At 36.0% G+C, this 18380-nt stretch overlaps 1 protein-coding gene across 1 annotated transcript in view; it reads left to right on the top strand.

Moving 5' to 3' along the window:
* Positions 1 to 8446: 8446 nt before the first annotated feature.
* LOC124373417 overlaps positions 8447 to 18380 on the top strand; it is a 29634-nt gene continuing 19700 nt past the window's right edge. The window contains exons 1-4 of the mRNA XM_046831791.1: positions 8447 to 8450; positions 9428 to 9700; positions 10554 to 10847; positions 11357 to 11539. Coding sequence (XP_046687747.1) covers positions 8447 to 8450; positions 9428 to 9700; positions 10554 to 10847; positions 11357 to 11539 — 754 coding nt within the window. The remainder of the gene's footprint in view (positions 8451 to 9427; positions 9701 to 10553; positions 10848 to 11356; positions 11540 to 18380) is intronic.

Below are 18380 nucleotides of genomic sequence, written 5' to 3'. Positions count from 1 at the left end.
CCCATGACACCGAGTTTTGCTTATGAAGTTTCAGTTCTGTGTTGTTATTAGAGGCGTTCCAGCCTGCCTATGTTTTTCCCTTTAATCCATAAGCACTAGGTCGTCCGCATAACAATAGTGAAGCCTTATCCCTCCTCTCCATCTCTGACTTTTCCTTAGGAGAATTCAATCCACTAAACCATCGCCCCACAGTGAGATAGGGAGATAAGACTCCCCCCTGGGGCAGCCTCTTTCTGTGGCGCCGTGATCGTGCGGAGCCAGATTCGTCCCCGTACACTTGGCTTTCAACCTGTCTAGCTTTTTAGGAGGGCTCACTATCCATCTTTGACTACCGTATCCTGTGGGAAACTCCAAAACGTTCTCATCGCAAACGTCTTCTAATGGATTGATATGCTACTGCTACTCGGGATCCGAAAGCTCCTTCAAATGTCCATAAAGACGCTGACTAGGGGTAGGGCTTCCTTTTTTTCGAAGGTATTCTCCCAACCTCTCTCACTAAACTGTGGAGAGCAGTGGTGGTTGATTTTCCTTCTATGTATGTGTGTTGTGTGGGACTAAGTGGGTGTTCCAGTAATATTAACGTCCCTTATGTGTGTATTTATTATTTTTTCCATAGTTTTCACCATGGAAGGAGGTTAGGCTTATGGGTCTGTACGAGCTGGGTTTTGTTGGATCCCTGTCATTTTTTCGCAAGAACACCACTAGTGCTATCCTCCAGTTTCTTTTGGTATATATCCTAGGGCGAAACTGCTTCTAAATAGAATGCTAAGGGTATTTAATAGAATGTCCAGCCCCTCTTGAAGAAGGGCTGGAAAAACTCCATCCGCCCCAGGAGATTTAAATGGCTTGAAGGATCTTATCGCCCATTTAATTCTTTCGTGTGTGAATAGTCTGTTAGACAACTGTCTGGCTTTTGCCACCTCCCGACTGGATCCTCCCCCATATAGAGAATAAGTATCCTCATTACGAGTTAGCTGACCCCCCGGGAAGTGTGTCTCCAGAAGTAGTTTCTAAGGTCTCCTTCCTGTTCATTGTTAGGTCTCCATTGTCCTTTACTAGAGTCCCCATAGGATTTGTATGCTCCGTTTGGAGAGTTTTTTGAAGCCTGGATGCCTCGGGAAGACTGTTAATATTTTTGCAGAAATTCCTCCAGGTTTCTTCTTTTATTCGTTCTAAGTTCTTTTTTATATTCATTTTGGGCCTGTAGATAAGGGAGCCAATCGTTCTGTCCTTTTTGCCCATTTTAATAATTTCCTCGTTTTATTTCTTAATGTTTCCAACTTCCCAGTCCACAACGGCACATCCCTCTTCAACCGGTTTTGCCTGGGAGGACAGTTTTTTCTCGTAGGCCTTTATTATAGCTTGCTCTAACTATTTGTGCAGACCTTTCTAAATTCAAATTACATTTTTCTGAAAGGGTGCTATTTCTTCCAACTCTTCTGCAGGGACTCTCTGTAAATCTCTCCAGTTGGTCGATTTAGGAACCCTGTGGGTCACGTATCTTTCCCCTATCTCCTCTATGTCGAACCTAATTGGACAGTGGTCCGATAGTGAGGCCTCCTTGGAGACCGTGCCACCTTACTATGTTTAAGTTTTTGAGTCCTAACCATTCACGTTAATGTAGAATAGATCTTATCATCAGTTAAACATGTGTTAATGTATTAATTTATTTGATATCACACGTACGATGGAAGCTAGACAATCACGTATCGTTCTCTAGCAAGAGTAACGTGGTTCTAGCAGATATCGCTTAAATTACAGTAGGTACTAAATATTGTATCTGAGTACATACCAACATGTCAAAAATCTTGTGATGTGTCTGGCGAAAATAGCCTTGCCATAGAAAGGCCTCACAAAATAAAAGTTTTAATTATTGGTTTATGTGTTTTAAATGTAATTAAGTTACCGCTCTATATGTTTCATTTAGGTAGTTTAGGTAATTACACCCCTGTAGTATTCGTAGAGTACTATTTGTAACATGGGTGCATAACACTCACTTTTTGTAATAATTCATGGGTGGCCACCAAACCGGGAAAAAATAAGTCGGTAATTTGACGGACCGGGAATAAGCCGGGAACTTTCCTGATAGTCGGGAAAATTTCAAAAATCAATTTTCCTTCTCCATGAACTTATACAATCAAGTACATAATTTGACAGCTTCTTGAATAAAGAACTGATGTATATCCCGGAACATCGTATTTTACGCGGTAATGGTTCGTGATATAGTGAATGAAGATCAACATATTATGTTGGTGAGCTCCATCTGACGCCGGCCAGTTGATCTACGTTACCTCCACTAGTGTAGTTGAGTTTATCTTGGTTAGTTCTACTCCTGTGTCTGCAGCAAGCCTCCCACCCCCCTCGAAAATACAGCCGACAATCGTTTCGGACTTTGGTACCAAACGAGCGGTACGCTTTAAGTTGCAAAGCGGTAGTGACCGCGATACAAACGGGTTTTGTGTATTTAAGTATTATTCAGTCGCCGAAGGGGGTCTCCGGACGTAGTTGTCCAACTCTTATTCTTCAGTAAAAATAGTATTTTGAAAATACGTGTGGTAGATTAGATTGCATAGGATTAGATATATTGGATTGGCTAAAACAACTAACGCCGAGAAGGGGGTTTCACAGCAATGGACAGAATTATCTGAGGGTTGAGGGGCAGGAGAAACATTTAATGTCTATAATTGGCGGCGAATGATGCGCCATCTCGTGTAATGTCATGCCGCTTTCGTATGCCATGGCTATAGTGTCGAGTGTCTCCTTTATGTACAACACAAACATTAAACTTTTAAGTCAGAGTTTGTGGAGTTTTTAATTAAGTACAATATATTTGTTTTATAGTAAGACTAACAAGGGTATAACCTCAAATAATAGAAATGTTTTGTTAATTATTTTACTGGATCGTCTTACAAATATATTCATTGTTGAATCTTATAACGGTTAAATCGAGATTTGATAAACCATAGATCTATACATATCTCTTTAGTGTTAAGATACGAGAAGAAAATTGTAAAAAGGCGAAGAAAAGTAAAGTGATAGTAAACAAATAGTCACGCCAGCAGACTTCGCTGAGGTTGTATGTTAAATGTCAAGTCTATAGCTACAAGCGTAGCTAATCTTATTTTGTTTAAACATCTATTTATTCTGCTGATATTTTCGTTGTCATTCTGGTTGCCCAAAAGATTAATGTAAAAATGTTCAGTAACTCTCTGTCAAATCCAGTTGAGTGACATCCAATGATCGAAATCAATGTTGTCTGTGTAAAAATGAAGCTTTATGCAAAATTTTCAAGTCTAGAGGTCAGATCGTTCTTGAGATATCGTGCGGACAGACAGAGAAATTAAATCTTTCCACCCTCTCAAGTGATAGGCTTCGTTATCAATCAACCAATAAAGGAAATTAACTGAATTATCCAGGTGCTTAATACTTTATACTTGTAGAAAAAAAATAAATTGATTCCCACACTATGGTGAGTTTTAAAAGTGACACACACAAACTTATATGTACATTAAAATTGTAATAATTTTATTGAAGTAATAACCATATTATGTAAACTTAAGCTCCAGGAGTTTGGTGACATAAACGTGACGAAGGTGACTTCTAACTCGCTGACAGTGGTGTGGCAGAAGCCTACCTCAGCGCCCCGCTGCACTCAAGGATACAAACTTGTGCTGAGCCACGGATAGAGAGTTCAACCAACAGATAGACGAGACAACAGTTGATATATCAGAGAGCAGGACCTACACTTTCACTGGGCTCAACCAGTGCAACTCTCTACTACATCTCCTGTTGAAGCTATACCAAGTCTACAACTTAAATACACATCCTGCGTTTTACTTCTGTTTCAAGTAAGTACTATGTAATATATGGATATATTTTTTCCAGGGAATTGAAACAATTAAATGTCTTGATGTTGGACTATGCAGGTTAGTAAGCTGGTGAAACTAGTCTAGGAAGGAAGTATGTTTTTTGTATTGAGAGAAAGAGAAAAGAGGTCTCCGCAAGTAGTCCTGAAACGACCCCTTTGCGTCTCCCATACGTCTTAGGTTTAGGCCTTCAGAAACTTTATAGAACATATAAGATTTGAGAGCTCCTGATCTCTGATATCCTTGGGCCTGAGAAGATATACCCCTAGAATAGTTTTCCTGATTTTGCATATGGCAGGACAGTCTGGGCATATAATTTTCTGCTTCTCGGCAGTCTGCATTCATCAGTATGACTTATTACCCACTTTAACAAGATGTTTTCCTAAGAGGGCCATGTCTTGTTAATATATCATTGACACAAGTTGTATATCCTTCTTACTTTGTTTTAAGGGAGTATATACCCAAATACTCGTCTATACCAAACCCCTGCCCTTGACTCTAGGCGTGATTCATCTGCATAATACTTTAGAAACTTTAGTTCGGAAGGCCTCTGTTATTCTCTATTTACATTTATTTTCAATAGAAAGAAGATATTGTTTTTAGGAGTAGTATTTCTTAATCACACTATATAGAACATAAGTTATAATTTCAGCCTCAGGGAATTCCTGCATTATTACCATGTATCCTTAGGCCTACAAGGATGTAGGATTAATCACCTTTTTACTCAGAATCTTCATTGCACTTAATGCGGCAGTCTTCTTCATATCCTGTCCCAAAGGAGTGTATCCTAGAAACGGCTTCAAGTGCCAGAGTTTGAACAGGAGCTCATGCTCCAGTGATGTTTACGCAAGCTAGCCTTTAAAGGTTTTGCAGCCTCTTGGCAGCTGTTTTTCTTCTAAATTCAGCCACCACACAAGAGCTACATTATGAGACCATTGGTTTTATTATGGCGTCATGTATCCCATGTATCATTTTGGGTTTCAGTCCCCATTTAAATCCTAAGAAATGTTTTGCAAGCCTCAATAGCCTTTGTGGCTTTGGAAATTGTGTTTTCGATGTGAGTGTTAGACTTTTGTCTACAACTACTCTTAGATACTTAACTTTGTCGGAATATTTTATTCTCGTATCTTCCAGAACAGTTTATGCAGTTGGAATTTCCTTTTTCTGATGAAGGTTATTATACTTGTTTTTGATGGGTCAATTCTTTGACCCTTCCCATGACACCTGTTGTTTATAAAGTTTAGGGCATCTTCAGTAAGAAATTTCATCGTGCCTTTATTTCTTCCCCTGACCATAAGTACTAGGTCATAAACATAAAATTGTAGATTTATTCCCATTTCTTTTTGTTTTTTCAAGAGGTCGTCAACCATCGCCTATGACAGAATAGATAGTATCTCTTACAGGGGTTATCTTTTCCGTGCTTTGATTGTGGTAAATTCAACACCGAGCTTTGCATTTACCTGTAGACTTTTTAGGAAGGCTACTATCCACTTGACAGCATCTGTTCGAACTTTAAATCTTTCCAGTGCTGCCTGCATGGATTCATATTCTACTCGATTGAATGCTCCTTCAATATCCATAATGAAGCTGAAAAGAGCTTCCTTTTCTTTGAACCTGTCTTACATCACCTCCACTAAACTGTGGAGAGCGGTAGCGGTTGACTTACCTTCAAAGTATGCATTGTGATATACACTAAGTGGGTGTGCCAGTAATGTTTCATGTCTCTCCATTGTCATTTATTATTTTCTCCATGAAGGAGGAGGTTAGGCTAATCGGCTTATACGAATTACGTTAAGATGTGTGTCTACCTTTTTTCTGCATAAACACGACGAGTGTCATTCTCCAGCTCTCTGGAATAAATCCAAAGGCGTAATTGCTTCTAAACAAGTTATTTAAGCAGTTATTTAAGCAACCAACGCCATGTCCAACCCCTTTTGAAGAAGAGTCGGAAAGACTATCCGCCCCTGGTGATTTGAAGGGCTTGAAGGATGTCACTGCTCATTTAACTATTTCTGCTGTTAAGACTCTTTGTTTATTGTTGTCTGGACTTTGCAACCTCTCGACCAGACCTCTCTCCCGCAGAGAATATAAATTATCATCTCATGTCATGCGTCCACCCGAAAAGTGTGTCTCTAACAATAGTTCAAATCTCTCCATCTTACTTGCTGTTAGGCTGCCATTAGCCTTTAGGGAAGACCCTAGTGGGGTTTAATGGTCAGTTTGGAGGGTTTTTTGAAGCCTGATAGCCTTTGGTAGACAGATAATGTTTTTACAGAAGTATCTCCAGGTTCTTCTGTTGTTCTTTCTTATTTCTTTTGAATATTCATTTAGGACATATGATATAGGAACCATTCCTCTGTTCCTCTGTTCTTTCATTCCCATTAGAAGAGTTTTCTAGTTTTTTTTTTTTAATGTCTAACCTTCTTGTCCACCATGGTACATCTTTCTTTAGCCTATTTCTTTTGAGGGGACAATTTGTCTCGTTAGCCTTTATTATGGCATTTTTCTACCAATTGCACTGATCTTTCCAGTTCAAACTCGTTTTTTCTGATAGGGCTCTATTTCCACCAACTCTTCTGCTAGGGTCTCTGTATCCCCTCCAGTTAGTAGGAACCCTATATGTCACGTTCATCTCTACTCCCACCTCTAGGTTGAACCCAATGAAACAATGGTCCGAAAGTGAGGCCTCCTGTGAGACATGCCACCAAGTTGACACCGTCTAGACCTTATCTAAATAAGGTGACATCCAACACCTCTTGCCTTACGTTTGTAATAAACGTGGATTTAGACTCCTTATTTTTAGTTCTAGAATATTAGAAAAAATAAACTGGAGAATCCTCACCTCTAGAGTGATGTTGGTCCTGCCCTAGTAGGTATGCTGCTCATTACAGTCACAGCCGAGGATGGGGCCATAACCACTTTCTCTACAGTACTGCAGCAGCCTTTCTATTTCAATTGGTGGACAGTTTGTATATGAACTAGGGAAATATGCTGAGGCAACAACAACCTCTCTTTTCACTTTTTTGTGGCAAATTCTACTGTCACTGCCATCAAGTCTCTAGTTATTAGTTCAGTAACAGGAAAACCATTAACTTGTTTAGTGAGTAAAATACAAAACTCTTGGTTTTCAATAGTTCGATCATATATTAGATTACCAACCTGAGTCATTAGGCCTCTGATGATTTCTTTGTTGATCCTAGGTTCCTAGATTAGGGCGATATCCAGGCCTATTGAGATAAACCACATTCCCAAAATGTCGGTTGCGCAGTTAGCATGGTGAAGGTTAATCTGAATGAGGCGTTTAATTGCTCCTTTTCCCCTTTCCTTCACCTGGCCGAAACCGATGGTCCTTTCAAGATGGGGTCCTTCTTCAAGAAAAGGGAACATGTTCGTTTTGCCTTGTCTGCCGCACTTTTGTAAAGTATGTACTGGATCTTTTGATGCTTTTGGGGTCTCTTCTACTTCCATTCATTCTACAGTTATATTCTTTGCTGGAAGTCTCAGACTCTCCTGAGTTCTTTTTGGGAGTCATTTGTGTAACTCTGAGTTTTCTTTTTCAACCTAAACTGAATTTTCCTAAACTTATAGCTGATTCAAGGACCTTCATATTCAAGCTTGTTAGCTGTGGCACAGTCGATAGGGAAACGGTACAGACCCATCCTGCCTGCACAACATGTTCCATTCTCCAACTATTAGGCCTTAATTTTGTACCTTCAAGAAATTCATAATCTTTTCGGTGGAGTTGTTTATGCTATTTGGGAAGTAAGCTGTTACGACTCTTGCACGAGGAATCTCTCCTTCTAGTACAATCTTCAGACTCACTCCCTCCCAAGGCCAGACGGTATCCTGTTTACATCACAGCCATTGTACTGTTCCCTGATTTCCTTTCACCTGTGAAAATCAGGACCCCCTGTCTTCTATTAATTCTGTAGAAGCTTTAGAAATGTTGCCCTTCTTCCTCTTTTACGATCCCTTACAGGATAGGGTTCTGAATTGACTTCATTTATTTAGGAGTAAGGAGGCTTTCAGGAAAATCGGAGAGAATTATGTCCACTCTTATTCCCTCTGTCACTTGCTTATAAGGATGTGCAAATTGCTTTGTCACCTGTTGTACTTCTTCATTTTTTATTTTTTAATATGCCCTCCCTTTGTTTTTGTGAACCACTGTTCTTTCGGGATTTGTTTTAAGGCCACTTCCCTGCGAATGCCCATGACTCCAAAACCATGCCATTCTTTTTCTGGCAACGCCACACAATTTAGGAACTTCTGGGCAAACCTTTCAGCTTGTGCTCCCTCTTCCCTTTGGTGATCATCTTCCCGTATGACATCCTTCTCAGAAGTATTGACTAGTACTGAGTCAGGGAATCCAGGATGTTTTCTTCAAAGCCTTCAGTCTCTTTTATTTGTTCTGCAGAGCAAGGGTCAGGTACACCCATTACTAATCTCTTTGTTTTCGTGAACTTTCATCCTCATTTTGAGAGCTGCTAGAATTCTTTGATTTGGTTTTTTGTTTTCATTGTTACTCTTAGTGTTCCCACGAGTAGCAAAGAACTATCACCCTATGCAGTGCTCTGCTCTACATGGGTAAGACTGTGTTTAAACTGGAGTTCACCAGGTATCGAGTTCGCATATTAGAGATTAAGCTCTCTGTTGATGCAACATATGCTGTTCCAACTTGATTTGGAAAGCAGAGAAAAATTAAGTCAAGTGAAAAAAAGAATAGTAGAAGTTAGATTTTTGAAAGAAAATTTTCTGGAAAATGAGTGTAGACCGAAAAGAAAATTAGATAATGATAGATGATAGGAAAGAAGCCAGTCAGGTCAGATCGGAAATTATTAGAATTAGAAGTGGATCAGGCAGTTTCCCAGGTGCACGCACACGGAAATATAGCATTAGATGATGAGAGAAGGTGGCTGTGACAGTGCTTTGAACACACTGACTTGGCTCATGACTTGTGTGGAGTATTAACATGTTGACTGCTAAGAAAAATTCCTTATTTGACGTATACGATAACCAAAAAACAAAAAACTATCAGATTGGATTTTTAACTATGTTTCTATGTATATCTGAGCATACTTAGAGGGTTTACATTTTTATTACAGTAAAATAAAATAAAAATGAATATGTAAATACCTCCAAATAGAATATTATGTCAGTGCACAGACTGTAGAGTAATCTGTGGTATGATAATACGTTCTACGAGAACCTTTTTGAAGTAATGCTACAGCTCCGTGGTTGTTTCATGAAGAGTGAACACTAAATTGTTGCAAAATCTTTACACATTTTCCTAGCAAGATCAAATAAAAATGTTCTATTTAAAAAAATATAAAAAGGTCAGAACTGATGAAATGTCATATAGATAGAATGAATGTTGTAGAAATGTTTAGTCATTTTTAATATCAATTAATAATTTACATAATTTTTAACTATATTGAAAATGAGAATGCTCAACAGGTTTTGCAATATATCTTTAAAACATTATTTCTTTTAGAAAGTAGTCATTTAAACTCATGCAGAAAGTTGTAGTTATATGCATGTCTGAAGTGTTGAAAAATTTGCAGACAATGTTGTGGTGGATTTACGAATGAAGGCTGGGTGGAACAGCCTGCAGCTGGACTGGACGTTACCAGACATATATCGCAACTGTGTGAGTGAGTATGTTGTGCAAGTGTGTTCCACGGACTGTCTGGATAAGGTGACGGTACACGGCATGACGTACTCTGTCTCCAACCTGAGTGTCTGCACACTGTACTCGGGCTCAGTAGTGGTCAAGCTCCCCGATACCAGGTTGTCCACCAGGAATGCCACAGTCTCATTGCTGACCAGGTCTGCAGGTAATTTGGGCTATGATTATTAATTCGTTTTTTACTATTATACTTAGTATAAGCGTAATTCAGATTTTATTGGTTCAAAGTTCAGAAAATATGTGTTTTATTTTTGAATTTTAAACTTTAATCTTGACCAATCTATTGTAAAAAGTCATCAGTCGTTTACGGATGTATTGTATTCCTCAATGGAATTAACTTATAAGATTAATACAATTTATTGATTGTAATTTCATGTATCATACAAAAATATATAAATCACAAAAAATATTATGTCATGATATTTTCATATTATTGAGCTACTACCCTATTAGTATAATGTTATATATTAATAAATCAAATGTGTTAAACGTAATAAATTTCTCAAATATAAATTAATTTAAAAAGATTTTTGTTCATTGCTGTTGAAAATTTTATAATAATGTTGGTAAATGATTAACAAGGCTTGTATCACAGTTCACAAGTTTCGATCAACCAATACGTTAAGTACAATAAATGGTAGTAAATGTGGCACTTGCTGTTCCACTTTATTTCGTACAGTTGGTTTATTCTGACTGATAATAGCCAGTTAGATAAGGAGAAGGGACTAAATAGCTTTCAGGTGGACTAAAGTTAACTTTTAGGTTTTTTTTTCTCTTGCGTATGAACCTAGCATGTTTGTTGTTGTATAAAGCCTTAACAATTTACTATCGTAACAAAATTCTATTGCATAATTGAGATAATACATAGAATCTCTATTTTCAAACATATTCTTTAAAATATACTTAAATGCAGTAAGCATTTAACAAATATTATTAGTTTTGTTTAAGGTTATTTTGTAGTATTTTGAATTTGGACTCATATTCCACTTTCATTATTTCAGAATCTGAAAAGTCACAACTATTCTCTGCAGTGAAAATTACAACAACCACAGTAGAGTTTGAGTGGCATGAGTCATTGAAAATGCCATCTGCATGTGCCAAAAAATTTGTTTTGTCAACTTTGAGCACAAATGGTTCTATTATTTCGAAGCAGAATCTCAATTATAGTCATAGGAATTACACTGTCTTAGATTTAAAGCCATGCCAAAGCTACTCTTTTGAACTCAAGCTTGTGGATGAGCATGGCTCTTCTACAATTGATTACAATGCTGTCAACGTAGTTACAGAAGCTTCAGGTGAGCCTCAACATTTATCCTTAGTTTTAAGGCAAATTTTACTCCATATAATCCAAAAATATGATTCGAAAATCTTACACCCTCTTATAAGTAAATAATAATTACCAATACAAATACATTGTATCAATGCAATTACATGGATTTTAGTATTGACTTAATCTAAATTGATGATTATGCTTTCTAGTATATTTAGTTCTTTATGTGTTGTGTGATAAATAATCCACTATAAACTTGAAATTTTACATGTAACCTCAGCAAAACCTGTTACGTGACACTTGGTGTGCGCACTTTTGCCTCATTTAGCAAAAATTATGCTAGAGAAGTGTTTTTTTTTATTATTTATTTATTTAATTTCATCTTTATAATAATCAAGCTTACAAACTCTGCTCTCAGTCTAATTTTTCTTATCTACAGTTAATCATATGTGTCCTATTCATAATATTATGTTGATTGTAAGATTATTATTTGAACTGCACCACATGTATATTGACATAAATGTTTATTTACAGATCTTATGAGTGTCAGCAACCTCGAACTGGACCGAGTATCCCTTTACTCACTGTACCTAAAGTGGTTCTTGCCAGAAGAGTCGAGTGCGTGTGTGTCAAACTACACGGTGACGTTTCTCACCGCCGACAATAGTACTATGGAGACCATTACACCTAACAAATATATCACCTGGACGGGTGAAAGTACCTGCAGATTGGATTCTGTTTCAGTTCAAATAATAAGTAAAGGACAACTAAGGGGTGTCCCAGCTAAAATATACATCAGGCGAATATATGAAGGCTAGTATTGATCATAATCCGTCTTGTTATTTATTTATAGAATGAGACAACTGACATTCCATTCGATAACATTCAAATATTATAACTCTTAATCACTCATTATACATGTTTACCAATTATCATATAATCATTATATAAAAATTATTCTGATGACTATTATTGCAGATGTGAATTTCTTGTCGTTGATAGGAAACAAAAGATACAACTGGGTGCTCTTGACAAGTAAATCGTTTGTTTGTGTCACAAACTACAAGGTCATATGGTATACCCCTAGTTTCTGGTGCCATAACCTCGCCACTCACTAAACTTCAACCACAGTGTCTCTACAGGTCATCTGCTACCCTGCACCAACTACACGGGTGTGATACAACTATGGAACGATCGCTTCAGACTTCAGGATATAACTTATACCTCAGAAACTGTATATGAAGGTATTGTGTTTTATATATGAGTTGTCATTGTACAGTTTATACTTTATTCTATCTAGTCCATAATGGGGTTTATAAGTTTGATTATTTGGGACTTCACATTTGGTTCTGTTGCTATTTTGCACAGAATTTAATTCAAGATCTAAGTTAATTTATAAAGTTTGATGAATTTCAGATCCATGAAATAAAATAATTGGTATTTTAGAATGAAAATTTTCTTTGCTATATAAACATTTTTGCTGGATAGCATCTCCAACACAAGTGCAAATATAAGTCAACACATAACAAGCTTACAAATTATACCAGGTGTCTTAAAAGTCCCATCCCCTCCCCTCCCCCCCCCTATTAACTTTCTTGTGAATAGAGATGGAGTAATTTATTGACTTTGGTGAATGTTTATATGACCAACTGAGGAGTTTTTTATGTATAAACATTTTTCACTTCCTCCTCCCCCTCCCACAATGGGGTATTTTGAGGACGAGTCAAAATTTTTAAATAGGAACCCCCAGCAAGTGACACCTCATTTAAACACTTTGAATCCCAAGCCCGAGCTCAGGCCGGGCTGTGTCAATATCGTCAATGACCCAAGCCCGAGCTCAGGCCGGGCACTCTATTTTTAGTTCGTGGAGACTGGTAATTCACATTACTGACGTTTTTAGAGGTTGTGATATGTTTAGCAAGTCATATTAGACTAATTTTATTAGTTTTTGGTTATTTATAAACGGTTACAAGAAAACAAATATTATAACAGAAATTGTGTAACAAACAGCTGATACGACGCCGAGTCACCAACTACGCAGTTGTCAGCTGGTGCCGTGACGTCTGCACTGTTTACACTAGCTCTGTGTTTTACAGTGAATTATAAGTTATTTTAGCTACAGTTGTTTATAAAATTAGTATTTGGAGTGCTCAGTTATAGTTTTTATTATGTTATTTATCTTACATTAGTCAAGAACTACGTATTTGTCTGCTAGTGCCGTGCCGTGGCGTCTGTACTCTTTGTACGTCTAATGGCTTTGTGTTTTACAGTGAAATAAAAGTTGTTTTAGTTATAGTTATTTATAAAATTAGGATTTTGTGTTGCTCAATGTTGTTTTATTATGTTATTCAACTCACACGTGTAAAATGAGTGAATGTTTGGATCCCAAAACAACAAAGCTTATCGTTGATACATTGTATAATACAGATTATGACAATGATAATTCAGATTTTGACAATGCTGAATGAACCTAATGGTGTGCTAAATAATAATAGAAAATGTGGTTTTTGAAAAGATAAGTGAGTTTATTGACGACTCTGGGTCTGAATGGGAGTTTGTGGATGATGAAAATGCCGATCCCGACACTGCCCTCTGCCTTCCTGAATGTTTCAAATTATTTCACACTAAAGCTAACTACTTGTAAATAGGACTATATTCTCTCTATTCAACTTTTCATCTCTGTTATTTACCTTGATTATAAATAAATATATTTGAACTAAAACTTCTTGGCTTTATTTTGATGTGTAATATGTTATGGTTAGCAGAAAATAGTCAAGAAGAAAAATGTGCAAATAAATGTATGCGTTATGTTCCAATTTTTTTTTTCTTCAGTATTTTACACACTTTTTATGGACTCAAGATTTGTATTGACTTCAAAAAGATAAGTAACATTTTTAATAGTTTTATTTATATTTTTCTGCTTTTTAATTTGATATATTGGTTGCTAAGAAACTATAACTTAAAATTTTTTTTACAATTTAACTAAAAAACCCTTGAAATGGCTGGGACAGCACATATAAATATTACTAAGAACCCGGGACTCAAAGTGTTAAAAGGTATTACAAAAATAGAAGCAGAATGCCACAAATTATAGGTCTCTAATGTTATTCTACCAAATTTGGAGGCTAACTAAAGTTTGCAACAAAATTAAATTATAAAAATCTTGAAATCTCACCTTTATTTTACTCAGATCAAATGCTCAAAATGACTACCATGTACTTGACAAAAATAAAGCCTGAATTGAAACTGCGTCACACATTGTATAGTATTTCAGGTGTGATGAGGTGGCAAACATCTTCGATCCTTGTCCTTATTTCATCAGGGTTTGTAGGCTTCATGCTATAAACTTTACTTTTGAGAAAACCCCCAAAAAAAATCCAGAGGTGAAAGATCAGGTGAACGTGCCACTTTACCATAGCACCATGTCGACCTATCCATCTGTACAGAAACGTTTGGTTTAAAAATGTTTGGACAATCATATTGTAATGTTGTGGAGTACCGTCCTGTTGAAATACAGGCTCATACGCACCTTATACAAACTCATTTATTGCTGGAACAATGCTGTTTCATAACACGTTTAAGAATTTTAACACCAATTAAGTTTCCATCAATAAAGAATAACCCAACAACTGGATTCCCCAAAATGCCTGCCCATTCATTTAATTTTTGTGGCTGTTGCCTATCATCCAGTGGGGGTTAATGTTTGTCCAATAACAGTAATTGTGCCGATTGACTATTCCATTCAAAGAAAATGATGCTTCATAACTAAAACATATCTGTGATATTTAATTATTATTCTCTTCAATCTTGTGCAACATTTCCTCACAAAACTTGTCTTCGGTCAGGATCGTCTTCAGTTAATTCCTGATTCAGTTTTTTGGATGAAACTTGTGATGCTTAACACTTTATGTACAGAATCTTTTGAAATTCTAACATTAAGCGCAGTGGAACGCAGTGAGTCATGTGGTATAATTTGCTAAAACACAAATTTGAACCTCTTCTGTCATAATGGCAGGGCGCCGTGGACGTGGAGCATCTTTGAAACTGAACGTTGTTGAAAATTTGTTAACTAAATGCTTAATGTATGCCCTGCCTACTGGTCTATCCGAATAGCCAGCAATAAATAAATGAATTGCTTCATGAACATTTCTCCTAGCTTCACCAAAAATCAACTCTATTTTATCCTAATTTGACCGAGCCATGTTTATTACTAATGAAGAAACAATGAAACCTATCACAGTAACTAGACTGAATGTGTCTCACATACTATACTAATATATGTTGGCGTTGCCAATTTTTGTATGAGCCGTCACGATGACATCTTGTCTCTTTCCAGTTGTTTACATTCGTTTTGTTCTTTGGCACAGTATTTGATTATTCTCTATATTTTTATTAGATTACTATTTTTTGTTCACATTATACAAACATCCTCCAAAATAATTATTCCATCTCTATTCATAAGGGGGATGGGATCAACAATACAAGCTGGGATGGCATTGTTAACCTGGGCACTAACAATTTTGATCCCTGTCACAGAAAGCCCTGATATTTTACCCTTACAAATTCAAGGTTCCTGTATCTTCTTCAAGGGCCACATGAAAATCTTCTGACAGAAAGCGTCTGCAGAACACAGTTGAAGCAGCTTTGTTGTGCTGCAGATTGACCTGAAGGGCCTTGACCCCATGATCAGCCAACCAATTTAACCCATTAAATGCATTGGAAATACTATTTAATTGCTGTTATAAACCCACCTTAATGAATAAAGCTGTGAATGTCAAGCACATGAGGTACTTTAAACTAGTAGGCTCACTTCACATTATGTATTACATTGTACTGTGCTTTGAGGAAAAGAGGAGAATGTATACTCACATGCTTCAACAAGCTATGCTTTCCCAGATTACAATAAGAAAAACCACAATACTTATTCCTCTCAATCTTATTATAAATGATTATTTTGAAATGTTGCATGGACATAGTTTCAAGGATTTTCCATTCTTCCCCTTATACCGGAAGTAAAACACAAGCAATGGAAGTAGATGCTTATTGACTAAAATAGTATTTGTAAACTTGCGCAAGTAAATATTGTGTAAATTGGAGTAAAAATGAAGAAATAAAATTAATTATAGTGCCAGAAATATTGTGGATCAAACGTAGATACCTGTACTTATAATTCTAAGTCTGTCTCTGACACCTATATATACATAGGTATATATATACAATGCAAACACAACTGTAAAACTAAAAATAAATTAGACTCTTAGGATGGAATAGACACTTTTTGACAGCAGTAACTTTTCAGTCACAGACAAATTCAACTATGGCACTGGAAATATCTTAGGCGCAATGTAAATTTAAACGGGTGTAAGTGACGCTTTGTAACCAAAGTACGTCTCCACGACCTTTATATTATATATGCATTTTTTTTTTATCGAACCATCAGTGCATACTAATTCACCTGTAGTGTCAGAAAATGTAATTTATTTGAACCAGAAATTCACAATTCTAAAGCCATAAAACTTGAAGCGAGAATGAGTAAAAACGTTATTGAATTTTTGTGTCTTTTAACCATGGACACTGAAATAATGAATACCACATATATGCATACTTATGTTTGAAAAATACCATAGGGCTCCATATTACATCATAAATGCTTTCATTCAAAAGATTACATCCTTCAATTTTGAAAATTGTGTGGGTAGCTGCTAATTTTAAATTCAACATATACCTGTACAATATAATTATATAATTTGTTTTCTACTTGCACAAAAGTCTCTGATGTTTTTAAAAAAAATTGGCACATCTGTGTCAAATAGGTGTCATAAATTGCATAGTCAGCATGACATAATACAGCTAGTGACATATCTTCAGGTTAACTTGTGAAAGATGTATATGTAACTCGCCCTTGGCACATATACGCAAAAATATGTCTTTATTAAAAACATTCTTACCTAAATATAAAGAGATATGTTCTTTAGGTTACTACTATCCAATGTTACTACTGTTATGTTACTTTTAAACATCAAACTTTTGCAATTTTGTAGAACAAACTGAATGCCACAAAAACAATCAAAATAATTTACATTTTCTTTATCATCGTCTCTTTTTATACTTAGTTTTATATAGCACATGATTATCTTCTAAGGGTTTGTCACATGTAGCAGTGAACTTGTTGGTGAGGTTATCTGAGGCCTGCATCAACGGACTTGACAACGACGCTGCTGTTTGTTTTGAGTTTATATTTATGTGTTTAGGCTGAGGATGAACAATCAGTGATAAGACCCTATGGTGCTAGCTACTTATACAGCAGTTGCACTCTCATATAAACTCATCATGATATGATCGGCTCTCTCCACAGCTCTGTCTGGTGATTCCTCTATAATCAAGAGTATTATTTGTTGAGTTTATTTTAATTATACCAGTTTTATTCATCATAACAATTATTTGTTTAACTTAAATTAAATAACTCTATTTCTTAAAATTGAAATGTATTATATGACACTAAAACAGCATCACATCAACAATAGAAGGGTAATAAATTGATTTATGTTGTGTTTTAGAACCAACGCTGACATGTGAAATCAGTGCTGTACCTCGAGGATTTAACGTTTCCTGGCAATTAACAAAAGAAGAATCTAAAAGATGTTTGCATTATATCAGAATATTAGCAAAATCCAATCACAGTTCCTATGAGGTACATTCTCACTATGAATAATTTTATAAGGTTCATTATGATACGCTTTTGGTATGGAAGTATTTCCTCCTTCATCCACAATTCAACAAAGAATACTAAATTTAATACTCCCTATCGTAAGGAATGTTTTTTTTCTGTACTCTCTCTAAATAAAACAGAACCGCTCATGGTTGGTACTAAAATCCTTTCTTGAGAATATATAAATGAGTTTTGTTGAGACGTTGGAAAAATAACACATTTTAAATATTCATAGACAGACTACTTGGTTTTTCAACAAATTGGTTGAGGCAGTTTTATCATTTTATTGTTATAAGGAAGTTTCTTATATCTAAAATGACGTTTTGAAAATTTTAGAACATAATGTCCAAAAATATTCCCTTTACCTTTCTTTGTATGATGTTTGTTTTTGACAATGGAAGGATTGTGAAGGAAACAGGATTTTTCCAGACATTTGCTATCGTTCAGTGATACAATATAATCGTTCACTTTAACTGATTTTTTGTATCACTGAATGATGGCAAATGTCTGGAAAAATCCTGTTTTCTTCCCTATACCTTATAGGATAATATTGCAGCATTCATCAGAACAAGTACTGTTTTTAACCACAGTTTGCAATCTGTAGTTTTAAAAACTTTAATTACTATCGGACATATTTTTTCAAAATTCAAATTGCTTATTTTTCTCAAACAAAAACATATACATGGATTGAACTTCCCCATAAGCGTATTAAGAGTGGAAAATCCTATAGTTAGTTAATGGGACTGATACAACTGATAGAAACCGATAAAAACTAAGTTTTTGAACTAAAAATATTGTTTTAAAAAGTCTCTTACAAAGATTTAATTAAAAAGTGTGGTTTTAAGTTCA

Source organism: Homalodisca vitripennis, unplaced genomic scaffold (assembly GCF_021130785.1).
Source record: "Homalodisca vitripennis isolate AUS2020 unplaced genomic scaffold, UT_GWSS_2.1 ScUCBcl_5510;HRSCAF=12264, whole genome shotgun sequence".
NCBI classification, from domain to species: domain Eukaryota; kingdom Metazoa; phylum Arthropoda; class Insecta; order Hemiptera; family Cicadellidae; genus Homalodisca; species Homalodisca vitripennis.
The sequence above is the reverse complement of the archived record's forward strand: the minus strand, read 5'-3'. Positions and strand labels throughout refer to the sequence as shown.